General features: G+C 37.6%; 1 protein-coding gene and 1 long non-coding RNA gene across 2 annotated transcripts; one reads left to right on the top strand and one right to left on the bottom strand.

Moving 5' to 3' along the window:
• Positions 1-1,651: 1,651 nt before the first annotated feature.
• On the bottom strand, positions 1,652-7,381 carry LOC139138235 (uncharacterized). Its single transcript, XR_011553563.1, has 6 exons — positions 6,881-7,381; positions 5,521-5,741; positions 3,964-4,126; positions 2,828-3,645; positions 2,201-2,252; positions 1,652-1,884 (listed from the first exon to the last, which is right to left on the bottom strand). It is a non-coding gene; the product is annotated as an uncharacterized lncRNA (long non-coding RNA).
• A 7,314-nt stretch (positions 7,382-14,695) lies between these two features.
• Positions 14,696-25,359, top strand: LOC139138231 (bone morphogenetic protein 2-like). Its single transcript, XM_070706517.1, has 2 exons — positions 14,696-15,213; positions 22,187-25,359. The coding sequence occupies exons 1-2, from the start codon at positions 14,865-14,867 to the stop codon at positions 23,026-23,028; spliced, it is 1,191 nt and encodes a 396-aa protein (XP_070562618.1). The 5' UTR covers positions 14,696-14,864; the 3' UTR covers positions 23,029-25,359.
• The last annotated feature ends 1,393 nt before the right edge of the window (positions 25,360-26,752 follow it).

Below are 26,752 nucleotides of genomic sequence, written 5' to 3'. Positions count from 1 at the left end.
GGTGAATTGATAGGGTTTATACAGTACAAGAGTTACATACAATGTAAGTCAAATTCAGTTAAAACATCAATTACTGTCTAACATTGCATCATTCCTATAAATAGCACCTCAGCCTGCAACAGCACAATCATAATCTGCTCATTCACACAGGCAGTACTTGACTTTGAATGAATGACCTACTAGATTTCACCTATGTACCAAATTTGAAAGCATGACAAAAAGTACCACAAAATTTGCAAATTTCAGCTTGAGTTCACAGAGTCATCTTCAGGTCACTCCTAGGAACCTGCACACCCAATTAGAAAGTAATGGCATACACAGTTCAAAGAAGATTTTTTAAACCAAAATGGCAAAAATTGTTTTAACCAAAATGGCAAAAATTGCCCAAAAATACAAATATGCTAATTGTGCCATAATTTTGATGAATTCTATTTTGAGTTTTCACAAGGTACCTGCACACCAAATTTTAAAGCGATCCAACCATTGGTTTAAGAGGAAAAGATTTTTTACTAAACTGGCAAAAAAAGAAAGAAAAATTCATTAAAAATAGAAAGCATCAAATATTGACATCCAATCTATATGTTTAAATGAGTTGGGCCCAAGGTACCTAAAACCCAAATATGACAATGATCAGATGAGTAGTTCCTGAGTTATTGATTTTTGACCATTTTCGCTTTTTTTTCTACCTCATTAGCATATCTATGGGACTAAAAAGTTCATTTTAACAACGGCACATCTACATCATGTATGGCATCACTACACCAAAAATCAGCTCAATACGTGCAGCGGTTTTTGAGTTTTTGCGTTGGACGGACAGACATCCATACATACATACATACATACATACAATACAGACAGACATCTCACATACAGACTTTTTTCAACCATATAACCTCCCCATTGCCATATATGTATGGCAAATGGGAGGTAAAAACTGAAAGTCTCATCAAAAGTTTCTGACTGTTGTCACTTCTGGTAAAAACTGTAAACAAGGATGAAGTGGGCCAGCTTATACCAACATTTCAGGTAGCATTGAATTGAGCAAAATTAGGACTAAGTTCGAAAAAATGTCCACAAAAACTACATCTCATGGCAACTTTTTCAAGATATTGTTACAAGAAGGCGCATCATATCAGATGATGTGACTTTCAAAATTGTTGTAACTTTATAGACAGCTGGTCTCTGTCATTTGTCTTTGCACAGATCAAGATGTAAACTGTCACACTGAGAATCAAAGGCTCACATGTATACCATTTAATGAGTTCAAATGTTACATGAAACTTTTATGAAATAAAAATGAAACTTTTAAATCCTGTATTTGTTTGCTAAGTTTAGTACAGTCACTCTATTGTACCAGTTGACTCCAGCATCCATAAGATGATGATGGTGGAATTTCTAGAAGGAATGCAATACAAACTGTGCCCAGGTTTCCTCTGGCTGCTGAAATATTTTAGCAAATTTACGAATTGGGTTTTAAAACTTTTAGTAAATTTCAAAATTTATTAGTAAATGCAAAAGTTTCCCAAATAAAGCCATTACTGTTATAATGCAACAATTAACTGCTTTTTTATCTTTGATTTATTATAATTAACACATATATTGTTTTCAATTCAGTTTGTTTTTTTCAAAACAACACAATGACACACACTAGTCTGTTTACAATAAAGTTCTTTATTTTCATCACTGAGTTGTCAGTGATATCCATCTGTATACCATGGATTCACAAGATGCAAGATGATCTTTTATTTTGGTGTGTTTCCGACAATTGTTTTAAGTGATGTAGCTACACCCTGATGTGAAGGTATTTGACTTTCCACTCCTAAGACACCATTTACATAGCATGACACACCTTTCTCTGTCATAATCCAACCATGGAAAGGTTGCCTGAAACAAAACATAAAATGATTTCAGCATCTCAACTATGTACATATACATTTACAATACAGGTGAGGAGCATGAACTTTATCGTCTAAACTACTATGCCAGGAATTATAGATAGCAAATTACAACAGAACTGGTGTAGAGGAGTTAGATTATTTAACAAGGAAACAATTCAGTTTGACCACTGCATTACTACATTAGCTAGCATTACCACCACCAAGATTGTTACAAGTTGAAACTAGCATACATTAGACTACTACAGCATTCATGCAAAGCAATTTAGTAACTTGACACACCACAAAGAAAATTCAGTATTTACCTTTCCACAAGTCCGGATGGACTAGAATCACAAATGTAGACACACTGACTCACTGGAATAAAAAATTGAAATGGGAAATTATGCATGGAATCATGCTTGTTCCTTTGCTGAAGTTTATTGTGAAATAAATCCAATACTTATTAATTTAATAAAGGCACATTTTCCAATATGCATTTTGGCTGCAAATGCAATGATTATAGCTCCGATTGATAACCTTGTCCGAGACAGTGCCGTCACAAGGCAAATGCCCGATCAATTTTCCAGTGCAGATTTCATCGATTTCGCTCTAATTAACCCCTGGTACTATCTGAAAACTTCCCGATCGCGTTCCAAGAATATAGGCCTAAATGTCGGTGACACCACATTTTTGATTCCAATTAGAATGACCGTAAAATCTAGCAAATTTCCACGAGATTCAACCTTGACTATAGTGACAACATAATAATAACAACATAATACACAAAAACATTCTCCGATTGAAATTCATGTGTCATCGCATCGCCGATCACGGGCACTCAACACGCCGCTATGCGAGATCTGTGTGTCGCAACCAGATTCTATTCTTGTTGTGACACACAGGCCCGGCGTTGCATCGTGTCGAGTGACTGTCTGGGATATTAAACTGACCTTCCGTGTTTCGTTGAAGGCAGCTTTTTTCCTGTTCGTTTCTTCTGGTGGCACTCTTTACTGTTTTTCTGCTTCTTTTCTTCGGTTACGTTTCTCTGTCCTACATTTGACATTGCCACTTTGCTTTGAGAAAATCCAAAACGAAAGAGGCCATCGCCTGCTTCACAAGGACGTTTGCTCGCCATCTTGAATATGGTCGAGTTATGCTGACTTTGTTTGGGTATATACCATTGGTCAATAACTATCCCAGTGTGGAAGATACACCAATCATAGGCCGTGTTTTACAAATGTAAAAATATGTAGCACGTGTCTTGATTGAAAGAATTGTTCTGAAGCTGGGGGGCCTTCTATAGCTCCTTATCGATGTTAAACATGTCCGTAGCATGAGATTGAATACCATGATTCATGAATACGATCGAAATATCGCTGTTGGATAGGATCGTATATTTACGAACTACCGATGAAAAAATTCGTAAAAGTCCTTAAATGATCGTATTTTTACTAAAAAACGAGCGGCAGCGGAAACACAGTGTGCAGAGCTATTTAGTTTCAATGCTTGTTAGTGTTCTCATGATCTGCGAGCAATTTGTTCTTGCACCAAAGTTGATACTGGTGGTGGTATTACAGGAGCTAAGTTTGCAGAGATCCTCCTTGGGTCTGAGTCTTCAAGTACCATTGGTCGATACATTCCAACCTCATCAGCTAGTCTCATTTGAATGACAGCTTTTTTGAGTTCTCTGATGTGGGGATAAGTCTTCTCTACCTTCAGTGGAGAAGCTATCCATCGCCCACTTTTCTTGTTGTAGATTCTTTTATACCTGAAAACAAAACAAAAACAAAAAAAAAACATTTGCCTATTTGATGATTTTTTCAAAACAAAGTTTGTGCCTTGCAATTTCTTAATGTTAACATAGTAATGGATTTAAGATAGAGCTACACATTCATTTGCTGTATCTCCTTGTACTGTAACATCACAATGTGTGAAACTGTTCATTTGGCTGGCAATATACATTGTTGTTCCTGCCATACATATCACAGAGTTCTGACATGACTCTATACATGTACTTGTTGTCTTTTTTTTTACATAATTGTAGGTTTTTGCTTGACTGAAACAAAATATATTGAGTTTAACTTACATGATCTCACCATGCCTATTCTTGTTAATGTTTCTGCTGTAGTGAATGTTATGATCAATTGCTGCGAGACGATTTCTTGCTCTATAAACCGGCAGTGTATAGGCACCCCTCTTACTAGCATATTGAAGTATTTGCTGCTGAAAATTTTAATTCACCAGTTTCCCTGCCAAGTGACAGAAGAGTAGACTTCATATACAAAAAAAGATTCTGAATGATGATATGTTCATTACAAACAAATGAATACAGAGAAAACTATCAGTACTATTCGTGTGGTATTGCTGTATTCATGTGTAAGCAGACACACATCAATGATGTGGTATTGGTGCAGCAGACACAGCAACACCAATTCTAGAGAATACACATAACAGAAAACATTACAGAGCTCATTAGGAATTGAGATATCACATTTTGGAAACAAGATACATCTCTCTCAGTTCTTTCACATCATGGTACACCTCTTCTCCTCTCATCTTCCCCTTACCCTAAAATCAACAGCTCAAGTTGCCCATTGTAACATGACACAGCAACTTTCTACAACAGCATGGCTTTCTAATTGTTTAAAATTCTCATCGCATGGATGGAAGCTGAAATCCTTTGTGAAAGTCATTGACTGATGGATATAGAGTTAGTGAATAAAACATCAAGTTTTTCTTTATTTGCGAAAATAAAAAATGTAAAATTTCACTATATTTGGAAGACTGAGGCAACAAATTTAAAATTTTTTGGGATGACATTCACATAGGTTTGCTGGTAAAGGATTGGACTTCAATGTTGAAGCATGAGTTGGTTTTAAAACTTTTTATAACTCGCCACGTGCTCATTCAGTGTCGCCATTTGCCAGATATGTCACGTGGCGAGAAAATAGATGTCTAATTCTTGCTGAATCTACAAAAGTGACGTCAGAGGTTATTTTTTGAAAACCTATTTCCCTGGGAAATAGTTTTGACTAAATTTGGAAAAGTGTCCAGTCACATGATAGTGTTGTCTGCAGCTTTGTTACAATGGCAGGTGACTAGAATGTGATGTGTGTCCGGGATGAGTGACAAAACTCTCTGTGTAATGGATTTCCACAACATTCCAACAGCGTAGGAACTTGAACAGCTCATTGACAGAAAAGATTTAAGTGCAACCAAGGATGTTGCTAGGTATGCTTACAATATATTTTGAAAGAAAGTGGCACCACGTACAACTGTAAGCGCTGTGGAAATATCGCCAAGTAAACTTGTCACAATGGATTGTTGCAGTGCAAAATATCAAAACACATTATAAACTACAACATAATACAACATGAGCGAGTGGTGTGTTATAAAATACCTGTTACCTGGTCTTCATTCGGGCTATAGTGCCCGTTTATTACCCTTGTGGCTATGTGTTACTAGAAACACATTGCTATACCCCTCAGCCTATGGCTTTGGGGAATAGCGATGTGTTTCTGGTAACACACGGCACCTCGGGGTAATAGAGGGGCGCAATTGCCTTCATGACCAGGTAATACTGGGTAGGTGTTTAATATGTCATGGTAAACACTAATATTTACCATCTATATAATGTTCCTACCTTGCATTCAAATAAAATGGAATCTTCTTCAGGAAACGTCTATCAAAGATGATGTTTCGCAGAACTGAGTGGGCTTTACTGTTCTTTTTTAACCATTCCTTCTCCTCATCAGCATTCTCTGCCAAAGGGCCATGATGACAATGGTTAGATCCAGTTTAACAAATTGAAACTATCCACTTGTGTTTGTTGATGACGTGGTGCAGAACACCACCCCACATTCCCTGTGATCCGAAATAGACAAGGTTACATGTACATCTACTAATAGACAAACTTAAAGGTGTTTTGGTGCAAACAATATCTACGTAAACGCAAGTATTTGCCATTTCAGAATGCATCAGTAATGCAACGCATTCCAAAATAGCATTTGAGAATTCATTCTAATGGTATTTTCATAAATAATTTTTTCAATGAAATCACTAAAAACTCTGGTGCTATATTTTCACATCATGGATTACTTGTATTTCAGCTCCTGCCGCTTTAAATAGCACTCAGAATATCTGAACGCAGAGTCATAACTGAAACAAGCTATCAGCTACATGTAATTCATCAACTCCATGCAGACTTACTCCTTTTTAAGCTAATTTGAAAAACCAGTAAAAGATTTGACGTCAACAGCAACTGAGAAAGACTTTGAAATAATATGTGTACACAAACGAAGGATGGTAAATAACTGACGTAGTTGTGTTTTTGAAAACGATGGCATTGCCTACACTAGTTTCGATGATAATGGGAAAAAAGTAGTTCAGGGACATAAATTTAATGTTGTATTTTGCGGATTAAACACAAAACACTGATTTCTCATATCATCACATTGTTTCAAATACTGTTCATTCTCTGAAGCATGACCACGTAGCTAGCCCTTGCCGTACATTCAACACCTTCTAATGATACTATTGATAGAGGTGGTGTTTTGCCCACATCATCACATGGAAATACCGTTATATATCATGCCACTATAATACGTCTGGACTCGCGACGTCCATGCTTCGATTAACTACAGACCGAGTTCGAGTCCCCTTCCAACTCTATACTGGCTATGGTCTACAGACCAGAAATGTGCAACATTTGATTGAGTGATAGTCAAAATCGCATTGTAACGCCCGAACGCCTGCTCTAGCTCCATCATACCATGGATGTAAAAAATATATGACCATACACACTACGGAGAACAGAAGGTGGCTACCTCTGAGCCTTGCTGTCGTTCCCTCGGCCAACTTTCCCCGGCGATGACTAAAGAACTGCTGCTATCGCTCGTTTGTAGTAGTACCTCCCATGCATGCTGACATGCTTCAGACACATTCAAACAGGACGTAAAATCACGGTCCCTCCACAAAATGATTCAACCCCGGATTCAACTTACCAATCGATTAAATACCTCGCAACATCAACGTGGTGTGCTAGTCCCTTGTCACTCTTTATCTTCTTCCATCTATCAATCTGACCAAAAATGTTTATTTTGCCGGCGTTTCTTGCTGCTTTCCTCCGTTTTTTCGTGGAGTCGGTAAGGAAAGATCGCCGAGAGCTCGAGCGCTTCACTATCGCTGCCATGTCCACACACGTGCACACCACGCCACACTTTCGCGAACTTTATCATACACCCAATACGCATGCGTGCATAATCAAAGTCTTGAAATGACGTTTCAAATTCTGCGCCGTACCCCCGGAACAGGACGCAGTTCTGTACGTACCAAAACTGCAATTTATTCGATAATTAAATCTGATTACTCTAAGTAGAGTCACCTCCGCGTTCCGGTTAGTGGTCGAATCTTCAAGTGGAATGGCTACCGATTTTTCGGGAAGGGTCCACCGCCGAAATGTAAACGTTTAAAACTGTTAATTCTGATCCATATTGCAACTTTAAAATAATTGAACAAAATGTTTGCCTGCTCCGCTCGCAAATCAGGGCGGTTGATCAGGAAAACATATATTTTGGCCTAAACACGATTGTACCACCCGTGCATCAGAATAAGGTCATTCGATCTTGTGGATCGGGGTGGTCAGATAGCCAACACGCAAGTTTTTGTCTCGTTCCAAAATTGTGTTTCGGATTTGATTACTGACATCTTTTCCTCCCCAAATTAATTACCAAACTTTTCCAGACCAATCGTCGTATGAATATTTTTTGTACGTAAAAAGCAGTCTCTCTGTAATTGTATCCTATAAGAAACGTTGCTCTGCATTTTGTGTCTATTTTAAGGTAGAATGCAAGGACAGATATTTGGACTCTCAGGTTATTACAATTCTTTTCTGATCTACCGCTTAGGGAGAGCTCATTTTAAAGCTTTTGGAGTAAAATTTTGAAACTTCTTTTTCGAAAATCGACAAGTTTATTTTTCCAATTGAGGTACCACAGGGATGGTAGCCAGTTTGCATTTCAAATATCGGTAAGGTCTGGGTTATTTTCCCTAGTAGCAAACTTTGCAGGGTGACTCCTGATTTTTAATCTCGATTTCGTAAGAGAATGGTTGAAAGTTTCATTGAGGAAAGTATACATACTTCCTTTAAATTGAAACTTCATTTTTTCTCGGTATACTGAATACATGATTTAGCAGCCATAATAAATATCGGTAAACACTGGTAAGGTCTACGGGGATTCTAGCCTGCTTCAAACCTATCCTAGTTTTAACTCCCACGGCACCGCTGCGATATCACAGCTACCCTGCCGCAACAGTGCAAGTCAGAGTTAGAGCACCATTGTGAATATGAAACTCTGTAACATCAGAGGTGTTCGCAGTATTACCTAGATAGTCGATCGATGGCCGAATGCCAGGAGTATGAGGCCGAACCTGAGCTAGTAGCGTATACGGCAGCCGGCGTTCCAAACAATATGCAAGTTTTTCCCTTTAAAAGAAAAATTTCGCGAGATTAGGTAAAAAATGTTTTTTTTTAATTAACCGTGATTTCAATCATGTCACCTAATCTAACATGATTACTGTATCTTGCTGTACCTCAAGCGTGTTCTCCGTAACATAAAATGTTGAAAACAGCCAGTGTTCAAATCAGTAGAGCCAGGACTCATGGAAGATGTCAAAGAGCTAGAGGTGAGGATATTCTACATTTTCTGTCATGGTTATCTTTACTTTAAGTTTCTAAGATGATCTTGTCGTACCTAAATATCAAGATGCAATGGGTAACATCGTCTTGGATATGTCAAGCGGCGTTCAGACAAAGTCTATTTCCCAGGGCTAGCAGTGCGCAGCGTACTTTGGATTTTCAAACCAGAACGCAAACGCAACCCTTCTTAGGAATATGATCATAATCATGGCGTTTAAGTCATTCGCGGACGGTGATTTTCAAATAAGTGGAACAATATTATAACAATACATTCTACTAGATATTTGGAAGTCGATGAAACACTCCAAAATGCTAGACGGCAGAGTTAAGTGTCACCTTAAAGGTAGGGACTCGATCCCAGGGATCAAGTTTGTTCTAGTCCATAAGAGGATTATGGAGGTGTCATAACCTTTTGTTTTCCATTGGAATTGTCATAACCTTTAGTTTTTCCATTGGAATTGTAACTGAATTTCCTGGCAAGACAATCTGACGTCTGACACAGGCCTTTAACACCCGGCTATATATACAGAGCGTAGTGACCAACATATTTTAGGTGGTCGCTTTACCTTCGGAAACTTATGATGATCATATTCATAAAATCGGCTGTCAAGAAATTCCGTTTTAAATGGCGAATAATAATAGAGGACAATCGAAAGATGTATGTGAAATTCTTCTACTTTACAGTAAAGATGCATTAATAAATAAGTAGTTTGTAAAAAATTCAATTCGCTAGACAACACGTGTGTTGATGCCACGTAGATATCATTTGTTTTAATCTTTGCCAACGCGTTAATGGATATTTTTTACATGTAAATAGCTAGAAACCTATACATCAGAACGAGGCAACAGCTTTTCCCGATTCGGGCTGAGGGAAAATTACTACAATGTCGATACTGTGACACAACTATCCAAAAACTGTGACAATGAGTGCTAAAATCAGTACAAAACAGAAAAAAAACCCAAAATTGTCTTCAGCCTCAGACAAATACCATGCACAACTCAACCAGTGCAGTTCTGTGTCTTGTAGTGATAAACTGAAAGTGCGATAAAAAGAGCACCCTTGAGTCCCTTTGTATTTAAGAAGAGCACCCTTGTGCTGAGAAATGTTACAGTGCTTGTCAGAATGGTGTAACAATACAGTTCTCAATTATCATTTATCATCGGTAGCATTTTAATCAATAGTTACAACAATATGTCTCTACCTTGTCTTTTTCCAGAGCATTTTCACTTTCTAGGTGGTAGTTGTGTTTAATTCAGCAAAGAGAGAACAAATGATGGTTTCCTAGTATTCATTTTCATTGCATAAAGACTACAATTATGGGATTGTCATAATAACTGAGGCACTCGTGTCTCAAAAAATACATCTTGAAGGCTAGGTCTCACAACAAGTAAAAAAGACTTTGTAGAAATGGAAACAACTCCTCCTAGAAAGCATCAGAGACTTTACATGAGTAAAATAAAAGTCTTGTGTTTGTCTGGTCCATATCCCTTGTGTAGCGATCATAGTTTTAATGTAAGATATGTTGAATGACTTTAATTTAAAATTCCGAAGTTTTTTCTAGTCATTTGAAAGTCAAGAGGCACGTAAGAGATCAAGGCTGATTCAAGCCGTATACATAATTTAGCTGAGATAACACGAGCGTTTTAACACTCGAATTTTCCCGATGTGGTGCTATTTTCCTCCGTGCCTTAGTTTGCTCAATTTGCTTAATTGGTTGGGAGAAATTAAGCGTAGTTATAGGATATGTATATTCCTGCTACTTTAATAGGCTGTTTTGGCCGTTTATGCCACTGTTTTTGCCAAACCAAAGAGCTTCAATTTTATCCTGGTTTGCCGTCAGGTCCGACAGGGAATGGAACTCAGCTTTGACATAACAAATTAGGGATGGCATGAAACTCATCTCTGATAAAACATGTCAGATCATCAGCAAATGATGCATGCTTACACCCTGATGTGTCACATCTTATACTTGAAATGTCTAAATAACTTTTGAATTTATTGGGGAAAAATTTAAAATAAGAACGAAGCGGTAGAGTAACAAGGGGTCTCACAGGCAAACCCGTCTATCAATGTTACGGTATCAAGCACTGAAACAATCGTTCACCACACAGCTACACTCTGGTCCAAAGCCAAAGATGTTCAGATATTCCATCATGTAATCCCATTCGAGAGAATCAAGGCTTTTTTCAGTCAATTGCTGACATCATCCCTGGTGAAACTTTTTTTGTCAGAGTGCCATAAAATTTCCTCAATCAGTGTGACATAATCACCTATGTCCCAGCCTTCCACAGAGGTCAAAAGTAACGGTATGGTTATCAATGCCAGCAAAACCAAAGTTATGTTAACTGGGTCTCGCCTGAAACTGCATAATGCAGACTCGAATGATGATAAAATTAATATTGTTTTAAATGATACTTGTATTGCTAATGTAACCTTTCAGAAGATTCTTGGCGTAACTCTTGATAATTTGGTCTCTTGGGATAAGCACATTGACAACTTATGTGCCGCGTTGAGTCGAAGAACTGGTTTAGCCAGACGTCTACAAAAATTTATTCCATTTTCGAATGATCTTGTACTATGGTTTAATCCAATCTGCAATCGACTTCTGTTGCGTTGTTTGGGGAAACGCAACCATGAAAACTATTGACAGGGTTTATAAAATGCAGAAAAGGGCTCTCAGCTGTATGCTTTAGTGTACGAATCTCCAACAAACAATGTTTCACGTTTTTTATCGTGATAGTGGAAGACGTTGTCATGGAAGAACAGCCCGATGAAAGTATAAGAACCAAGCTTAGTTTGTTTCGTTGTCATGCTTTCCATACCTTAAAAGACGCTGACCTTAGTCAGAGGACGTAAATCTCTGCGGATCCTTGCCGTCAGTTTTGTTAAAGTCCCACAAGCTGTATATTTTAGCATTATTTTTATGATTTTACTTTCAAACTAAAATAAGTTTGTGAGAATGTACTAATTTAGGTGTGTGTACACTTATCATTAACTACTAGCTGGGTCTGTAGTGCAGTTTTGAATAAGATAAAGATTAAACTGCGATTAAATGTTTGCCCAAACATTAAATCGCAGCCCCCTGTGAAAAAGCAAAAACCGTCGATCCTGTGCATATCTGCACTGAAATCTTCACATAAACTGCACGGAGTAGTCCAATGTAATGCACGGGGGTGAATGTTTTCAACTGTGACATTGTATGTTCTGTTTCCTTTGTAATATTACAAATGTTTGACTGTTAAAATTTGAATTTACTTGTCAAATGTTTCACAAAGCAATGGTTTCCTAATGCAGTAAAAGCCCATATCCCTTCAGAGGGTAGAATTCAGAGAAAACCAGGACAGAATAGGAAGATATTTGAGGTCAACACATTTTAAGAGTTACAGCCAGTGGGGCTTTGCGTTTGCCCAAGAACTATAGACATGTCGTACTTACTGGCAACGTGCTCTGTATGACGCTGCTTGCGAAAATATTACAAAACTTAGTGTCAGAATCAGAATATCTCTACAGGTTGTTAGAAACCAATTCTCATTCTAACGCACCCAGCATCCACTTCGACCTCAGCTCGGCTGAGTACCGGAGTTACACTGGCGGGTGCATGTCTTGGCGTCCCGGCTCACATTATCATGCTCTTCAACAGAGGCGGAAGGACATGCACCTGTGTGGAGATACGCATGATGTTCGAGATAGTTAAATAAATTATCGGATATACCTTTTTGTTTAAAGGCCTATTAGCTGTATCTTTTGCATTTTGTCCCTTTAAGATCATTTGAAATCAAATGCAAATTGTGTAATAATGTTTAACAGAGGTGTGAACACTGGACATCTTTCAAACATTGTGACGAACGCACAACCTTGATTTTATTAACTAAATTTTCTCGTTGCAACTCAAGTATTACCATCGCAAATATACGCCTAAGCGTCTGTATTTAAAGGAACATAAGCTGAACTCGTGGCAAGTTTTTCAGTAATCTGACCCTATTCCGTTTGTTCATGCTGAAATTTCGAGTTTTCTTTTTGTCAACACAGCTTGTATGTGTGCAGTGATCATTGTTTATTGTTTACAAATGAATTCTAGTCCGGACTTGAATACAATTTTCAACAATAACTATGGAGATTATACTCATATAGGTTGTGTTGATATGCTAAATACTTGGCATTAAATTACAGTTTAGGAATTCAATGCAAAAGTGTAGGGAAACCACAAAAAATAGCCAAAAGATACAGCTTATGGAGCTTTAATCGACCAAATCCATCATCAAGGATTGAAATAGTGACATTTTCAAAGACAATATGGCTCAATAGCGGGAAGCCAAACCACATCACCGAAAATTGGGTGGTATTTTTGGTAATTAAAAAACAAAAAGTTGAAGCTAATGCAGCAATTGTCAATTTAACCGAAGGAAACGGCAGTAGCAACACACATTTTTTTGATTCAGCAAAAGGCGCAGGATTCATACTAATGGGCCTAATTCTGGTGACAGTATGTTTTTGGAAGCATTCAATCGTTTTAAATTTGACTGATCAGATGTTGATACGAAAACCGGGTACTAGTCGGGATCACTGTACCGTTATACGAAATCTGAAACGGAATATCTATCTCATAAATGGATTGCGACGCAGCGTTATGACGATATGACGATGTCGCTGTACATTTTGGATTTCCATTTTGGATATAGGTTATCTACATTGTGCATATGGGATGATCTTGCTGCGGCTGCAGAGTTCCGACTGTCTGTTGTGTCGAAAACACCAGTGTGTGTGGAGTATCCCCGAAGGCATTTCTCACGCGTACGTCGTCAAGAAACACTTGGATTCTTGCCTATATTCACATTCAGTGGGGGAAAAAAGACTGCAAAATCTAGAAAAATACCATATTGCAGTTTTTGTCGAGATGAGTAATAAACACGTGTGATCTAATCTTATGGGGACCAACCGCGTAACGGCAAAACAATGATGGCATGAATTCCATTTTAAAACTTTACTGCGCAACTTCTTTTTTGTCCCTCTTCAAACACAGGAACATATGCAACCCGAAAGCTTTAATCCTCGAGGCTACATTTAAGCGACAATTCCAACTGCAGGCGAGTATACCCGAGATTTTGGTACAAAGCGTGACATAAGCGAGTGCTATGTGGAGCAATACCAAAGTCGAGCGAATACCCGGCCGCCTTCGAAGGGGGTTATTGCTATGATATTATATCAACATTTGCGCCGATGGCGTTTTGATTTGTTTCCTCAGTAATGTTAGCTTGGTGAAAAGGAGAAAAATTTATCAAATATTGAATGATCGTTGTCGAACAGAAATTCACCGTCCGGGGAGCTGAGCATCATTGTTGACGCGAACAACACAAAGCACGTCCTCGGCTATGGCTATAGAGCTGCGACGCACACAACAAAAAGTGACAACGCCAATTGGCGAAGAACATGCCAAACACTTTATTAAGGCAGTTTAAAAGCAACATCTCAGTATTTACTTGTTTAACTTGTTCCCAGGCCTGACTTGTTTCTACACCAACGTTGCCTGTGATATAAAGGCCCCCGGTCTCATTGAGCTGTACTGCCTTTTGAAGGTTCCGATTTAGCACTGGTAACAGTTGTTTACCGCGGCCGGTTCGTGCTCTCGTCCAATCAGAACGACGCATTTGCGTGACAGACTCTTAATATGTACTTTCCTTTTTTTCACGAACTTTTATTTTCACACCAATAGCCACCTTAGCTTACGGCGTCAATCCAAAATTGTTCGATGAAACTTACCGGCGATTGAGCAGCACGCTGTCTATATTAAAGTTCATAATACAACTCCAACCATCTTCAATGCCCTACTTTGCTCGAAATGTGATGCATTTCAGGTTTTGCATACCAAATCCTCTCATCTTGGCCTATTCTTCGCGACGTCATGGTTTTATAATTACTCGTCGTGCGCGTCACACGCACAGCAAATGAGAATTCGTGCAAATGGAAATACATACACATACACCTGTCGCAAACTTCTAACCAATCACCGACCAGTTGGATTACTCTCCAGTTGTCGTCTGAAGATATATCTACCGGCGGCTTTGATTGGCCACATGCTGTCTCGCACCTGACAGGCTATAAAACCATTCGGAAGGCGTGTGGGTAAGTCAGTGATTAACTTGTGGAAGTGTTGCGTAGTTAGCGTCGCTGAAGGGTTACTAAACGTTATCAAATTATCCGACACACGTGAAATTAAACTGGGAGACAAGGAAAGGAGGATATTTGGCCGACCAAGCACATCGCTGAAATGGTCTGTAAGGTGTAAAGCAAGATGGCAAGTCTGTTCACGGTAAACTTTCTCGTACGGGCACTTTTCATTTTAGCCACACTGCAAGCAGAGCTTTCGATAGGTGAGTCCGACAGTAGAACTGAGAATTCGAGAAGTTACTTACTCTCGGATAGAGGATCGGACATTGGGACGTTGGTGGACGACAGACCCGACATTGATGGCGGGTCTTCTAGTACAGGCATCAAAAACACTTCACCGCCACAGTACATGGTTGATTTGTATGAACAGTTCGTTGATGAGCCTTCACCATCGTGGTCCGACGACGAGCTGCCATTGCAAAGGCGTACTTTTGGTGTTGGGAACACCGTGTTGGGTTATCGAATGGTAAAAGGCAAGTTCATATTTTGTATTTCCCCCGCTCTGTTTTTATCGTGCGTTTATTCCCATGGTCATAATGCCGCAAACTTTAAACTTAACTTGATTTCCTCAGCAGAGTAAAAGGAAAATTCCCTAAACATCAATTATCACCTTATTTCGAGGCAGTATTTTCAGTATTTCTACCGAGACGTAGATAAGCTCCAGTATGCAAATGTTGTGACGGAGTTTTTAAATTTGTTCAGGAACAAGCACTAGTTGTATTGTTGTTACTGGAGACTGGAGTCTAGATTTCACAAAATGTCCACAATACTAGAGTAAAAGCATTACATGTACTGGCTGTGTTGACAGAACAAATTCTGATCATTTCCACATTCTCCCACTCCCAGAAGAAAACAAAAACCTGTAAGAATATCAATCAATCAATCTTTATTATACTCAACTCACATAACCAGAGACTGTGGTATGATACATTCCAAAATTGGACAAAGTACATAACTGAACACTTTCAAAAAGACAAAAAAGTATCCAAGTTGTACACAATAAGCAAACGATTTAACAGTGAGAAGGCCACTGGAGGGTTAGTTCGCGTTCTTCAAGAATATGGCAAGATGTAGAAAATTATACTCCATAACCCTTTTTGAGGGTCTTTTCCTTTTGTGTAACACTGGAAAGTGGAGTAATGTACTCCACTTTCCTGGAACAATAAGAATATGCACAACAAAAAATGCCCTCAAAGTAAACAGTTGCAGTATATATCGCCGCGATTTCTAGAGAAAAATTCAAATAGAAGCGGCACTTCTTAGGAACAATTTAATTTTTCTTTGACAGTTCTTGTAAAGAACTCACTTTAGGTGTGTAAATGGTATGTACTTTTGCATGGTACCAGCATGTCGAAAATGCAAGACGATGACTGTATAGAAACCCTAACCCGACCTTAATTTGAAATACATGTTTGACTACTATGATTTTTTTCATTGACAAACATATTTTCAATCTTAAAGTTTGCAATGAAAGGCATTTAAATTATTTACGGTGAACAGTAGAAATGACTGAAACAAAGCACCTTTTTCAGTCCAAGATAAAACATGCCAGGCACACTTTCAGAATAGAGTGTGTAAAAATTATAACTTCTCTGGTTTGATTGATGGATTAGCTGAAGTAGAATATTGGTGGTATTTTGGTCATTTGACAGAGTACACTTCACTGCAGATTTGATATTTAGCCCAACTTAGAGTACACGTACAATTTCTCCAGTAATTTTCTCAATATTTATGGTCAGATTTTCAGGAATGTGAAAATTAATATACTCAAATGATGCAAAATTTAAGAAGTGCATATTGTTAAGTAAATTTTTGGTAAATGATGAGAATTTTTGATGCAATGTAAAAATTGGTATACAAACATATCACAAATTGTATGTCATAAGGACATGACTCCGAACTTTTACCGGTAGAATGTCACCAAAGTATATTTAAAAAGATCATCAAAGTGTCAAACTTTTGCACAATACCAGCAGATATAAATTGCTAAGCAACAGTTGGTAGAGGGACTTTGCAATATCCAACAAAATATGTTGTTTTTTTTTGTGATATTGATTTGAATGCATGGTGTTCAGACATGTGGGGCTTGACACATATGACATCATTGAAATGCAAATAAGTTCAGTGAAATATGGAAACATTTCGGTGATAGCAAATTTGGTGGAAAAAAACCAAAAACATCAAATTCAAGATGTTCATACATGAAATAGCCTTTTATATCCCCTAGCAATTTTGATAAATCCAAGCAAACGTCTACCATATGCACTATTCAGCAGGATGCCACATAATCAGAGATTTTAAGAAAATCCATGTTTATATGTGTATTTTACAGGACAGTATCTAATACTGCAAAAATTTATGCCGATACAAAAAAAAAATTAACCATCTTTGAGTATGGGTCATTACAAAGCTGCGTAAACAGTAAAATTCATGTATGAGACAACAAATTTGGAATGGTGCCAACTCTAGAACTCTAGCCATCCGTTGGTGTAGCCTTAAAGTCGCCAGTCTTTACAGATGAGTAGACAAAATATACAGCACTTGTCATTTAAATGCGGAGTTTCAGTGTTTGGCACACACACACATTATTTAACTGTAAGGTACTGTACTGTGACACACAAGGATAAAGTAGATTTTCAGTGGGGTTCGAACTCAGAATGTATAACACCATGTCACCTAGCGAAGACATCACAATCACAGTTTAAAACTGCTTGGCCGAATTTCCAACCTTATAAAGAGTGGTTCAATAACGGAGCTAAGTAAATTTTTAACAGTAACTTTTTTCTTATTCATGTGTGTGATTGGCTCAAAATTGTGCTACACCATGGTCAACTGCACTTGAAGTTTCGACAATTCTAACATCAAGGGGCATTATTTGTAAGGACATGTCATTTTTAGCTACTATAGACTATAGTCTATAGCTATTGGGATGGGTATGCGTCTGGCGTCAGTCTGTATGTATGTATGTATGTATGTCCGTTTGTGAGGCGTCCGTCCACTCAAGTATCTGGATAACCGCAGTACTTACTGATTTGATATTTGTTGTGTAGATGAAAAATATGATTATGAAAAAACCTGTTTTTAATTTTTTGATATTATTGAAAATATGCAAATTAGCACCAAAAAAGGCGTTTTTGGTAAAAAATCTTCTTCATAACCGCCGGTCAGACAGCTTTGATATTTGGTGTACAGGTCCCTAGGGATAACCCAACTTAGACATGTTCAAATTGTGATGAAATATGCAAATCTGTATTTTTAAGGTATTTTTTTGTCATTTTTGGTCAAAACTTTATTTCATCAAAACCACTCGTCTGACAGCTTTGATATTTGGTATACAGGTTCCTACTGATGAACTAAATATGATATATTCAATACATGATGAAATCAGCAATTTTGTATGTTTGGTGCAATTTGTGCCATTTTTTGTCAAAAAATGTGTTTCTCAAAAACTACTTGTCTGTTGCCTTTGATTTTTGGTTTAAAGGTTCCTGGGCTTTATCTTAATGTAATATATTGAAATTATGATGAAATCTTCAATTTTGTATTGTTGCTGCTAATTTTGCCATTTTTGGTCAGGCCATCCTGAAATGAGCTATCAAAAAGATATCTACCTTCTTCATCAATACATGTGTCACAAAAAGTTATTCTCTACATAACACTGCAGAGCTCTGTCGACTGTTGGGTCGCTTGTTTTTTCAAAACCGCTGGTCAGACAGCTTTAACATTTGCTGTACAGGTCCCTAGGATGACCTTAGTGAGATAATTTCATACAGTCAGGAAATACTTAATTTTGTATCTATGTCTATAGTACCTTCAGGGACTTTGGCCCTGTTTTTATAGGGACTATTGAAATAGATGCAAAAATTAACACCAGTCTTTATGGAAATGACCAAATATATATGTGTATAGAAGTTAGAAGCGCAGCTCAAGGCGTTCTTCAAATTTGTTAGTTGCGACTAATGGCTCATCAGTTTTGAGGAACTTGATGTGAACGTCCAGTGATACTCATTGTGAACCACTGTAATGCAGCTGTAGTTTCTCGTGGCAGTTACAGGTCAAGTTGCCAAAAAAATTAAAAAATTAAAAAAACCTAAGTGTTCTTTACTGTCGTAGCTAGCAATCAAAATTTCTCTTTGCCATGATTTGTACATATGATCCATGAAACAAATCACCTTACCACCACCAATCTCTTAGTATTTAGCAAACTATCAATTGCCAGGAATCACTGCTCATTGCCTTTCCATGGACATATGTTCTTGCCTATGTATCGTGCATTCTCAATGGATTACTCCAAGGCAATAAATTTAAGATGGTATGATGGTAAACCGTTGGTATATTATTTCTGTTCGGACAGTTTAATGATTGTTATGTGGTTATTGGGTACCTAGAATTTGTATGCAACAGCACTTTACAGCATTCTCTGAGGAAGACAAAAATGAAAACATCTTGTGTGTCTTTGGATAACTTGTTGCATTTTGGTCGGGTTTTTTTTGTGTTGAACGCTAAACCTTGGGGTGTACCAAACAAGAAATCTGTGCGTGTCGAACGATGAAAAGCTGTAGAAGTATTGTATCAACATAAATGTATTTTGTCAACCCATCAGCATAAAATCATATGATTGAACGGAGTACATTGATTAATGTTAGCAGTAAAGTTAGAAAACACGTTTGGAATCAAGATGTCAACTCTGTAACCTTTTAGCATTTGAAATTTGTATCATGCGCTCTTTTTCTGCCAGGTTTATCAGCTGCTATCAGGTCTGTTTGATTTAAAAAGGACAGAACATGTCCAACACACTTGTAACAGAGTTGACCATTTGAAGAAGCTTAACATGATTTTCCGTTGACGCCACAGTATGTCATAGTTGTATCTCAAACTGATCTTTTCGCTGATTTCTGTATGACGTAATCTGTCAATAGTTGGGTGGCTTCTTTCCCTGCTTGCTTGCTACTAGTGTTCATGGGTATGTTACTTATGCTTCATTTTAATCTTATGGGTCACTTTTAATCTTTGGAAGTTCACAATTGCAATCTGACAAAGTATAAGTTAGTTGGGATGCGTTCAAACCTTCGGTTGTGAGTTGAACAAGTTGACATGCGAGGGCAAATGTTGCCGTTAATTGAGAAAGACCCTTAGGCTGATGAAAACCATCATGCTTACAGACGAAATCTGCCACCAATACAATCTTTCAAATTAAGTATCCAAATGACCGATCGCCAATTTGTTATTTTGTATCTCAACAACTTCACCCCTCACAGAGTTGAAGCTGAATGCTTTATCTACTAATGGGATAGTAAATTAATATCAATCAGCGCAAAGAAAAAACAGGAAATCAGTTCAGATCACATATGTTTTTGGTGACGTCAGTTTTCTGTGAATTTCCTTTCTGTAAATTCTTAAAGCACATACGAGGGCTTGACATGCATAATTTGAGTGATCAATCCTGTATGTAGCCAGGTGAAGACGCCAGAGGTGGTGGCAGTGATTGTGCATTCCTGTTTCAGATATCATTGGACATGAATGATGATGTGTAAAGTGTTATGACCGTGTCACTGACTGCCTGACATCTATAAGGTAAAATGTTTGAAAAAGTTGTTGAAAGTTTTCTTAACTTTACTACTTTCCTCTTAAAGATGCACAAAAAAATAATACAGCAACAAAAAGGAAAACACTGACAGAAAAATAAACAAAGCAACAAAAAGAAAAACACTGACAGAAAAATCAACTGGTGTGAGATTCTGAGGTAATTGGCTGGGACAGTTTACAAAAAAGTATACCTGACCAGTTTGGTAACAGCTGCTTATCTGTAACGTCATGATAAACCTATCTGATTGACAGGACAACTGCTGTCTGGTTCTATCTCCTACACTGATGTTGACAGACGTGTTCCCATACCAAAAGCCATGGATTCCTTGAGATTACTCACTGGTGTTAATGCTGAGGTCTCTTTAATACACTGAGACACTGAAATGCCCACATTGAGTATTCCCTTCCGATAACCTTTGGGCAGAGTTTGCCCCGCAGAAGCCATACTTTCGGAACTGATACTCCTGTAAGATTGATAATGTGATTTCATGGCCTGGAAAATATCAGTAGCCGTCATCTTTTCTCAATCGCAAATATTCAGTTTGAAACACTTCAATCCCAGTTTCCTCATATATGAGTTCTACCAGTCTTGTGGTGAAAGGGTTTAATTTGACAGCAGTGACAAGATTTCTCAAAACCAGTGTCATATATACGGTGTAAGGTTTTGTCCTACAAAAATCCTGTTTTGAACTGAAGAGACATTTTCAAAGTGTGTACACCTTCAGGCTCCAGTGGCAGGGAAAGTTGGAAAGCCAAAGTAAGAGCAGTGAAAGAGATATTTGAAGGAATCTTACACGACTGCATTTTGTCATGACATTTTTTATTTGTTATACCGGTAGATATGCAAAGATACAGAGGACAAGTTTTTAATTATAACTATCATAAATGTATTGACAGTAACTGTAAAATGTATTGACAGTAACTGTACATGTAAACAAAATTATAACATGTAGATATATCATCAGCCCAGTGACCACACAGCATTCCTTACTCTTTCCATCCTTCAATTTGACAATCAAAATACAAAATGACACAAAATATTGACCCATACTATTCTCAAACATTCTTTCACAGCACAAAAAAAAATTTGCTAAGCAACTATAGCTTTAAAGATCTTCTTTATTGTATTTATCACCATGATGTTACATGGCGGTGGAGTTAAATTGATCAATTATTGTGCAGTGTGAAAAACATGATGTAATGGCACTTTAGAAAATATGCACGATATAAGAACACAGTGAGCCCACAACACTCTAATGGGGGAAAAAAAATACATATTAACTCTGTCATATCTCACAGGATCAAGACCATTGTTGTTAGAGTATGTCCTTTGGTGAATAATTTCGAAAGTTGGTGTAGCTAGAGTGAAGATTAGTGGAAACAGATATAGTTTTGCATTCATTACTTGTAACCTAGGGAGTCATTACAGCCAGGTTTAGGGATAATGTACTACATACCTAGTGGTCCTTTTTTTAGTTCATACTGAAATAGATTCAAAACAACTATGAAAGCAAACATACCTTCATCTTATGTGTGAATGATAATGGATGACATTTATTGTTCCTTGTCTGAGGATGGCCCATAATATTCTTTATAACTCATCTGGTGAGAGATATGATAATACTTATACCTATGTGACACTCTTTCCATCAGAGTCTGCAAAATTCCATACAGTAGGTGCCATCCATCAAACAAAATTCAAAACAGAGACAAAAATAGTTTCAAATATCCACTGAATATCAACCAGGTAAAAATGAGAAATTCATGACAAGATTTCAATCAGTCAGAGTCAATTGAAAGGATCATTGGCATTTATCTGTTTGATCCAAATTATCATCAGCTTTTTTATCTGCATTGCAGGAAAGTCAAGACCAAGAAAGAGTGTGTTGGTATTGGATTTCAGACTTGGTGACTTAAACAATGACATCACTGCTGCTGAAATTGTTTTCAGCCGGAACACATCACACAGTTTTTGGAGAGATCTGGAACCGTTCGATCTGGTGATGCAGCTTCAATATAGCAATGGCGTGAACTCGCATACAGAAGTGATACATGCAAAGCAAGATGTGTCTGAGTATGACGTTTTTGATGTGTCAAATCATTTCAAACCTTGGCTTGAGAGGAGAAAATCTCCACACTCATTCTATGAAGTACAACTGTTGATATCTTCAACATCTGATGCTACTACAACGCACCTTTCTTCATCATGGAAATCATTCGACTTCCAAAGAACATTTCTTGATGCGCCGCTGTGTGTTGTATACAATGGAGTGCGGCCATTAGATAGTTGGTCAGACACTACCAGCCAATCATACACAAGAAGGCATGTTCTTACGAAAAGACGAGCAAAACACAGGAGGAAGGGCATGAAAGCCAACCTTAACAAGGACTGCAAACTTCATAACTTGACTGTACATTTCTCTGCGATTGGATGGGAACATATAAAAATGCCAGGCGAATACAATGCTGGGTACTGTAAGGGCAGGTGTCCCTCCGTGATGCTGTCTGGACATTTTAATACCACACTGCATGCTACAATAATGAACATTCTCCGTGCAAGACGCAGTACACCTGGTGTACCCTCTGCTCGTTGTGTGCCCATCAGTTACAAACCACTGCATGTCTTCTTTATGAAGGGGGATGGAGGTTTCGGGATTGAGGGATGGGAAAATATGATAGTCACACAATGTGGGTGTCGGTAGTGACGGTATATTCCATTACTGTTCCGCTGTTCATTTCTATGGCATTTTCAATTTACCATCGTGGGTAATACCCAATATTATATATTCAGTTTAAATACCAAAAGGTGTCAAGTCAATCAGTTATGACACTTGTAAAACAGTGACTTACAAATTGCAAGTATGTAAAATGATTTATGTAGATTGTATCATGAAACTTGTAAACTTGGGTCAATATCAACGGCAGTGCTATGTACACTGTTAATGATACACTGATTCTTTCAATCTGTATACAGAATTATCCTTTTTTTCTGTCAGATTATCTTCATTTTCCCAATACCTCTGTGGTCTTGGTGACACAAAAACTAGGACTGAAAATTTGGAATCATTTCTAGGTATAATAGAATACCAGAGACATATTATGGACCTGCTCCCTTAATAACCAAGAACAGAATTGGGATCATTATAGCATTCCCTTTGTCAGAGATATAAGAATCGTCACTGTAAAACTTTAAACACTGGAGTGCACACAATCACAATCCTTCATGGTTGGAGGGACTGTGACACAAGTAAAGAAAGATGAATTTTATTGTCAATCAGAGGAAGAAACTTATTCACATATTCTAGACGCAACTGAGATTGTTATTGTAAATATGTAGTACTACCTCATTAACTTGGTGGCACTATCTACCTCGTGAGGGTAAAATTTTGACTACCTGTTTCATTGATCTGACAATATGAAAAACTTGGAAATCAAAGTCTATCATGATTTTTTTCCTGGGTGACATTTTAAATACGTACAACTTTCACATACCATGTTAGTCCTACAGTGGTATCATATTTAGCAACAGACTGGACAAACAGACTAGCTAGTAATATTTTCAGCCTATTAATTATCCCATCAAAAATATTCATAGCCATGACGGACACATCTGCTGTGAACACCACTATTCACTGGCTGTCTATTTGTGTAGCTTGTGAACACCTCGATTCTATCAGAAGCCCATTGATTTGCTTTCATGAAAATATGTATTTGCTGACTTTGAATTTTCAAAAAAGTACAGAAGGCATTGCGATATGGAAGCCTTCAATATACATTTTTCAAATTTAGTTGACAGGACAAGATTGTCCTGTACTGTGAACTCAGATGCTCCAATGTTGTCTGTAACAGCAAAATTTGTTGCATGATTTAATCTCAGTCCTGCTGGTTCTCTTGTCACGTCAGCTTACATGTATTACTGACACTGATGGGCCCTCAATGGTCCAGCTAGGGCAGCCTAAAGCCACACAAGCTGTCAATCAATATTAGTACTGCCAAAGACTGAGCCATGCTACACCGTGTTAAAATCTGTACAGGAGATGGTAACACTTCATGGCTAATGTGGGCTGTGAAAAATCATTGCATGAAGTTTGAAAGATGAACTTTATGTTTGCAAAAAAACAAAACAAAAATAAAACCAACAAAACTGGCAATGACAACAAAAGTTGGCAAAACATGCCCTCCACCTTTTTTTGGTATTCATAAATTAACTTTCAATGCTGAAATTTTGGAATCTTGTCAAAATGTCCAAAAAACATACAAGAAATGATGGATGAAGCAAATGTCTTTCAGTAACAAACGTTGTTTTGAACATGAATGGTGGGGACTCTGCAAAACATCAGTGACATGGTTTCATGACAATTGGTTCATCTGGAAATATTGACTTGTCATTGTTTTCAATGTCCTCATTGCAAAGGAATTTTTTTTTCTTCACAAACCTGGAAAATTGTGGCCAGAATTACTGCAAAATTTGAATTGTCCTGTAACTTCTATCTTTACATGAGTACTATGTCTCGGTTCATATTTTATATTTATGAGTGCAAAACACATACATGATGTTATTCTGTAAATGAATTATTTATTATTCAAATTCATTACTGATTTTTCAGCACTATTAAAATTTACCATGATAGCAGTTTGCCAACTTATAATCAATTCAATTGATTTGACATATAAATATTTTTAACAAGTTCTGAAAACATGTCATCCTACATGTTGGATAAATACCCTCAGAGGAATTTTTAAAGTAATGTAGTACATTAATACTAGGGTTCTCCACATTTTCTGTTGTATCATAAAGGCCAAGTTTCTATAAATGCCAGATTTTATCTATTATTTGGTAATTATACAATGTTATGCTTTTTTCATATGCCTGTATAATGGTCTTTTCCATGAATGCTGACCAGAAATACATTTTTGAGATATTGCTGGTAATGGCTTTCCATGTACAGAGCAATATACCAGTATTTATCAGAATACAGTATTGTATTTTTTACAAGTTTTACTTTAATTAAAAGCCTGATCTGAAGGTAAACAAGAGTCTCTCAGTTTCGTTTTGTCTGTTTGTGTCCCTCAATTCCTTTACAGATGTACAAAGTGTACAGATCATTGGGCTCTGTGCACATAATTCACAATTGGCAATACAGCATGCTCTCAAGAGGTACATTTTCATTCTCTACTCTGACAGTCATATTTTAATATCAAAAGGTGCATGAAAAGTAGTATTGTGGGTTGCGTATCCTCAAACATCACAGCTACAAGTTTTTTTTTCAACAATATCTATAAATCTATATTATGCTATTCCTGGGAAATAGAAAACTAGCATGATTAGTGTTATCATGGCGATCATGTGAAAGTACGGAGTCACAACCAATTGGACAACTAACTTGAAAGCGCCACTTGTAGGCATCGTTGTTTGCTTACCATCACAGTAAAGTACTGTTTATTTTTTATGCAAACATGTGAACAAGGTTTGATGTTACCGGTATACGGTAATCAATTGAATTGGCTTGGACTAGAAATAACTGATAAATCCTTGAAATGGTGGGCTGGCATCAATTCCTCCAACTTTAATAAATCAAAGATCGCGTCAAACCAGTTTCACATTTCCCATAGTCTCTCTGAAGAAACAATTGTACTCGTAATTTGTAAACAAAAGGCTACAGGGGTGAACCATGGATGTAAAAAATCTATTTTTTACATCCATGGGTGAACCATTGTGATCCATGATAATGAACCTACCATCGTGGAAGGTTCCATGATGAGATACCATGTGTAACTAGCTACAGTACAGTGGGTAAAGACCGTCGTTGGGGTATGTGATATACTGATCGCCGTCATAGCACAAAGTGTCTGCAGGCTGCAATATACATCTCAGTTGTGCCAGTACACGGGGTTCTGGACACTGGACCCAAGTCAACTGGACCCTAAACCCTGAACACGTTTACTCTACCCCAACCATACCCTAAAAAACTCTACCTTCGAAACATTTTACCTGTTCAAATCATTTGTGATTAATGCCCACTTGTGTTGAGTTATTCCGTTTCTTCTTAGAATGAAACTGATTAGGGGCAAGGGTACTTTGGCAAAAAAAAAAATTAGGGTCCAGTTGACCAGTTACCCCAGTACACGCAGTGCAGCTGGTGGGATCAATAGTGATTAGTACGAAAATGGAGGTAATCTGTCTTTTTACCTCTACGGTAGGATTAGGAAAGAACGTCACTAATCTCAGTGGCATGGTTGATACAGTTCCGTGGCGCACAACTTTCCCCATCACCGAAACCACAGACATCCCATTCGACTCAATGCAAAGCAAACTATCGCCGGGGAACTGCAGCAAAGTGCATGGGTGCATTTGTTGTACAAGCTTCGATGGCTTACATTCAAAAACACCGTGCAGTCTTGTAACATATTAAATGCTCGTTAGCT

Source organism: Ptychodera flava, chromosome 8, assembly GCF_041260155.1.
Source record: "Ptychodera flava strain L36383 chromosome 8, AS_Pfla_20210202, whole genome shotgun sequence".
Lineage (NCBI taxonomy): Eukaryota > Metazoa > Hemichordata > Enteropneusta > Ptychoderidae > Ptychodera > Ptychodera flava.
This window is presented reverse-complemented; position numbering and strand designations above follow the sequence as displayed.